This window comes from Gracilinanus agilis, chromosome 3 (assembly GCF_016433145.1).
Source record: "Gracilinanus agilis isolate LMUSP501 chromosome 3, AgileGrace, whole genome shotgun sequence".
NCBI lineage: Eukaryota > Metazoa > Chordata > Mammalia > Didelphimorphia > Didelphidae > Gracilinanus > Gracilinanus agilis.
This window is the reverse complement of record NC_058132.1, coordinates 29,229,831-29,235,481: the sequence shown is the minus strand read 5'-3', so window position 1 is coordinate 29,235,481 and position 5,651 is coordinate 29,229,831. Positions and strand designations below refer to the sequence as shown.

General features: G+C 51.9%; 1 protein-coding gene across 1 annotated transcript; it reads left to right on the top strand.

Annotated features, from left to right (window-relative positions):
• Window positions 1–3,119: 3,119 nt before the first annotated feature.
• LOC123243042 (cytochrome c oxidase subunit 7A1, mitochondrial) lies at window positions 3,120–4,813 on the top strand. Its single transcript, XM_044671213.1, has 4 exons — window positions 3,120–3,199; window positions 4,084–4,176; window positions 4,448–4,532; window positions 4,659–4,813. Exons 1-4 carry the CDS (start codon window positions 3,185–3,187, stop codon window positions 4,712–4,714), a joined length of 249 nt encoding a protein of 82 aa, XP_044527148.1. The 5' UTR covers window positions 3,120–3,184; the 3' UTR covers window positions 4,715–4,813.
• The last annotated feature ends 838 nt before the right edge of the window (window positions 4,814–5,651 follow it).

Below are 5,651 nucleotides of genomic sequence, written 5' to 3'. Positions count from 1 at the left end.
CCACAAACAAACAAACAAATAAATAAATAAATAAAGGAACTAGGAGCATTTTCCTCATCTCCCAGTGAAGCAAATAGTTTGAGATGAAGCTACCACTAATCAGAGAAAAAGATTTGAGTTAATATAAGTTAAACTGCCTGCAGTATTATTAATCCATTCCTGACTCAATGAAAAGGGGAGAAAGTGTATGTATTGGAAAAAAATACTAGTTTTAATGTGAATATTCCCATGAAGTAAATATATCTCCTATCTATTTTGTAATTGGAGTTTAAGAACTATCTTGCCTTCCTACTTCAATCTTTTAATTGACAACATGGTGCAAACGTAAGACCCTTGAGGGCTCACAAATAGATCTGTGATAGTGATATTGTCACTGTATGGGAGAAAAAAGAAATCTTGTTTGGGTTATGGAATTCTGAGACAATAAAAGTGAATTACTGAGAATGTAAACTTTTCAGGTCTAAGCTGTGATTGGTGAGATTTGTCATTTGAAATAAAAGCTCTTGGGATCCCAACTGATTTTGAATTGGGGCTTTGTTGAATCATTGGGAAAAAAGCCACAAGTTGAAAGGACAATCTCAGTCCAAGCTGGGATGGGATCCTTCTAACTTGGTAGGCCCACTTGATTCTAAAGATTCCTGAGTCTGGTTACTGCATGAATGATTGACAACTCTGGCTCTCACCTAAAGTCAAACAGAGTCAATTCACATTAAAACCAGTGCTGATGTTATTTAATCTGTTTCCTGGTTTTATTTTTTCCTTTTCTTACATATTTCTATAATCAGAGCAAGCGCTCAGTGGAAGATAAGAGTGTAATGCAAATTGGAAGATGAAGATGTGAATGTTCCATATCCCAAACAACCAAGTGAATCTGTAGTTGAAGACTAGAATTTGTTAACTGCTAGTGAACATACCTTAAGTATGTGGTGGTTTTGCTAATCAATGATTTGTATTAGCAATGGAGTAAAAGGAGTCCAATTAGCTAATAAAAAGAGGAGGAATTGTCAGGAATAGGTCCCGACAAGATGGTGGACTCCTCTCATAAGCCCATATAATATAGTAAAAAGGAAAAGAAAAAAAAATGAGTGAAGTTTCATTTCCTAGCTTAAACTCCTTTCCCACATCCATGTTAGTAGGACATGAGGAGGTACACATGAGAGTTAGTCTTTTAGGAGGCTAACAGGTAAAATTGCTTTACTTTGGTTAAAATCCATGTGAAAGATTGAGGTTATAAATTGCATTTCAATCAGGTGGCTCTCCTGATTAGATAACTCTATAATCTGGCCAATGATGAATGAGAGGAGGGACTAAATCAAGTTAGGGACTAAGATAAAAGGGAGCCTGCCTGTTTCTACTCCCTATACTTGCTTGCACTGGCTCCTGAGTACCTATTCTCATGAGGATGAAATAAAATAAATCTGCCACATTAACAGAAGTTCAAGATTTTTAGTAGGTGGTTGTTTCTCAGTCAGAATCCTTTTGTAAAAGTTCAATCGATGGGGGGGGGGGGGGGGGGCAGCTGAGAGGCTCAGTGGTTTGAGAGCCAGGCCTAGAGATGGGAGGACCTGGGTTCATTTCTTCTCTCAGACACTTCCTAGCTGTATGACCCTGAGTAAGTCACTTAACCCCAATTATGTAGCTCTTACTGTCCTTTTTAGAATCAGTACATAGTATTGATTCTAAGAGGGAAAGGGAGGGTTGGTTTTTTTTGGTTTGTTTTTTTTTAAGCCAGTTGATGCTTAAATGGACCAGGAAAGTTCTTAATAATAGGAAGAAACAGAGTCAATGGGGGCGCAAGCTGATGGCGTTAGAGATGATTTAGATAAACCCTTTAGGGTATCTAAAAACCCTAAGGTGGGGGGTGGGGTAAGAGAATGTAGCCAGCTTGAATCTGGGAGAGCCAGAATAAGCATGCTATGCTCCAGCCAGACTTGGCAACCAAATGCCTGGGGGAGTTTTTCAGGTAGCAACCTTGGGACCAGCTGAACAGCACTGAGTAGCTTGTGGAAATGACCATCAGAGAACAACAGTCTACAAATACATCCAGTGCTCTGGTGGTTCTGTCCTTTGTGGCCAAACAGAACAAATCTAAGAATTCTTCCCCAGAATAGCCCTCCAATTGTTTCCCTTAACTCTTTCTTCTCCAGACTAAACAGCTTTGATTTCTTTATAGGGCAGGACCCCAACTCCCCAGACCTCTGCCAGAGAAGGGGGGGGGGGTGGATCAGGGGTGTGAATAGCTACCACTTAGCATCCCCAGTAGGAAGACCTGACCCTTAACCCTAAAACCAGCCTTGATCCTAAATCTTACCCTGAATTAGAGCCTAAATATGACCCTGTCCATCCTAGGCTCTCAATCCAGCCCTGACCCTGCTCCTCAATGTGACCCTAAGTCTAAATCTCTCCCCCCGCCCCTTTGACCCTCACCTTCTGTCTTAGAAATGATAAGTTCCAAGGCAGAAGACTGGTAAGGGCCAGGCAACCGGTGTAAGTGACTTGCCCAGGGTCACAGAGCCAGAAAGTGTCTGAGGCCAGATTTCATCCCGGGACTTCGTGGCCGCCCCGCTAAACCTAATACTAACTAAACCTGACTTTATCCGACCTTTTAGTTCTGGGGAAGCGATGTCAACTACCGTTTGCGAGAGGCTGAAGGTAAACTGAGGCAGGAGACGAGGCAGAGTTGTGAAACTAACAAAGAGCAAACGAGCCTTTTGCTCCAGGGCGCGACACAGTGACAGAAGTGGGTAAGGGCGGAGGGTCCGGAGGTCTCCAGAAACTCTGGAAACAGGACAGCCGATTATCCGCACCGAGCGCCGCCCCTGCACGCGCCCGGACACCCGCCCCGCAGACTTATGGACAATTTCACTTAGCCAGGGCTCAGGGGAGGCTCTTGGCCCTTCGACCAATGGGAATGCAAAGTCCTCGATTGATAGAGGCGACAGCCAATCCCTATCTTCTACCCAAATGCCTGGGCGGACCGCCACGGGAGACTGTGCCGAGTTTCTCTTGAGTTCATTGGAGCAACCTCGAGTCCTTCCTCCAATTCCGGGAGCTCCCGCCCCTCCCCGCCAGGCTCCTCCCCATCAGCTGTTGCTCCTGGAGTTCAGCCAAGGGTTTGGGGGGGACAGGTGCCCCCGGTGCCCTTGGACTATCAGAGGCGGACAGGACACACACAGGACACACCATGAGGGGCTTATTGGTGAGCGCCCCGGGTCAGCCCGAGACCCCAGCCCAGGAGCCCTCCCTGATCTCTGGGACTGGAACCCCCATCCCCACCCCTCAGAACCCCCAGCTCCGGGAGGGAGCTCCCTCTGATCTGAGATAGGAGCCCCCCACGATCCCCAGGCCGGGAGGGAGCCCCCTGACCTCTCGAGCTGGAACCCACTCGGATCCTTAGCCCTGGAGGGACCCCCAGGCTGGGAGGGAGCCCCCTCTGACCTCCAGGGTCAGGTCAGGTATTTGTAAGGCCTTCAGAGGTGCAAAATGCTAGCTGCTCCCCTCATTGTTCTTATCTCAGGCTACCCTCCCAAGCCCAGGATCACTCCCAGGGCTGGAACCCTTACCCAGCAGAGGCTGTAACCACAGATGAACACACTGACTTCCTCAGCCAGGACCTACTGGGCCCCCTGCCTTCTGGGGCCAGCACTTTTTGCCCCAGAATCCCCTCTGACTCCCTGAGCCAGGACCCATGAGGACCCCAACCCCAGGAGCTCCCTGTGACCACTTGACCCATTAGGATGTCTAGGCCCAAAGACTCCTCTGACCTCCTGAGCAAGCCCCCCCCCCTTGGACCCACCAACCCCAGAAACCCTCTTTGACCCCAACTCTGGAAGCCTTCCTCACAGAGTATCCTTTTCCCAGGAACCCACTTCTGTCATTCAGCCTGGGACTCCCTTCCAGGCATCCTGAGTCCCCAGCTGGAACCCTCCGGGGACCTCCCAAGGCATGCCTGTCCCCCAAATCCAGGCTGCTTAGGAGGACCTCTTGGCAGGGCATCTGAGACTCTGCCCGTGTTAGCAGCCTTTGCCTTTGCCCACCCTCTGATATCCAGCCAGGTCACCCAGTTTCACTGTCACTTCCCAGGTGTCCCACTCCCGGACCCTGGCGCGATCCTTCAGCTCCAGCCCCCGAAACCACTTTATGAATAAAGTGGCTGAAAAACAAAAGCTCTTCCAGGTGAGGGAAGCCGGGACCCCTCATCCCCTAAGCACCCCAATATTTACCAAGCATGCCCCTGTGTGGCCTTCTCCCTGGGACACCCTGATACAGCCATGCCCAGAGTGCTCCTTTGTGGCTGCATCCCCTGGGAATCCTGTTCCCCAGGGCCCCCCATTTCTGGAACCTGGCTGAAACTTTCTGCCCCATCCTGTGGGGGCTCCCCGTGACCCTTTGGGGTGGTGACAGACTCCGCCCTCCCCAGGGCCTAATGTCCTATTCCTCATCCCAGGAGAACAATGACCTCCCAGTCCACCTGAAGGGTGGCGGCATGGACAGTCTCCTGTACAGGTTAACAATGGCCGTGTGTGTGGGAGGTGAGTGGAGGGCTGGGGAGGGCCAGGGGCCTGGAGATCCTCTGCTCCCTGGGGGATTGGGACTGGGGTGCCGAGTCCTGGGCCCCTCTGGAAGGCCTGTTGTTTCTTCCTTCTCCCCCCACCCAGGCACCTGTTACAGCCTCTTCTGCCTTGGCTGGGCTTCCTTCCCCCACAAGAAGTGAGACTGGATTCCAGGACAAGCCTGCAGAGGAAAGGCCTGGCAGGCCGGGGTGGGCCTGGGGCTAAATAAAGTCTCAGGCTGGGAGAAAGCCAATCCACAACTCGAGTCTGTCCCTTGGTGAAGGCTGCCTGACCAGAGGACCCTGCCTCCCCCCTCCACCCATCGGAGGTGGGTGTCCTGCCTGGAAAGGGGGCTGCGCCTTCAGGGCTCTCCAGGAGGCTGCCCTGCTCTGGGCTTGGTCCTGAGCGGGAAGGTGGTGAAGTGGCAGCAGGGACTGGGGAGGTCACTCTGGACCTTCAGGCTCTGACCCTGGACGGATAGTTCCAGGGAGGCAGCTGGGAGAATCCTAATGGGTCTGACCACTAAGCTCCGGGGCAGGCGTCTACACCGGCTCCTCTGGCTTACGACACACCTGCTGGGCTCCCCAGGGCGGACCAGGCCCCACCTAACTCCATCTGTGCTCCTGGGCTGTGGGCCCCTTCCCTGCCCCCCATCTGTGCCGGGCAGGCTCTGAGGGACTTTCACTGTTGTATAAGGCTGGTCAGGCCTGGAGACCGGAGGTCCTGAGTTCAAATGTGACCTCAGAAACTTCCTGGCTGGGTGACCCTGGGCAAGTCCCTTCTGCCTCAGAAGCCCATCACATCTAAGATATTAGGCAGGCAGATGTGAAGGCGAGGCAGACGGTGACCCTGAGGGGCCTGGCCTCCAGGGTCTCCCCTAGGAAGCCCCCCATTGGCAGCGATGGCCAGAGAGAGGAGGCGCGGCGTCTTGTGACCACTGTTTATTATGGGCTTTAGGGCAGCCCAAAGGCCCTGCTCCCCCCTGCCCCTGCCCCCCCCCCCAGGGACAGAAGCATGAGGGGAAGCGCAGAAGGCACTAGATGGGGGGTGGGGGGAATGGCACCGGGCCGGCATGTCAGTGTATGACCAGCATGTCAA

What these genes read in the sequence shown, in the direction of transcription:
- LOC123243042 (XM_044671213.1), top strand. An exon ending in AAAAACAAAAGCTCTTCCAG is followed by an intron (nt 4,177 to 4,447) that starts GTGAGGGAAGCC and finishes TCCTCATCCCAG; the next exon opens with GAGAACAATGACCTCCCAGT. An exon ending in AATGGCCGTGTGTGTGGGAG is followed by an intron (nt 4,533 to 4,658) that starts GTGAGTGGAGGG and finishes CCCCCCACCCAG; the next exon opens with GCACCTGTTACAGCCTCTTC.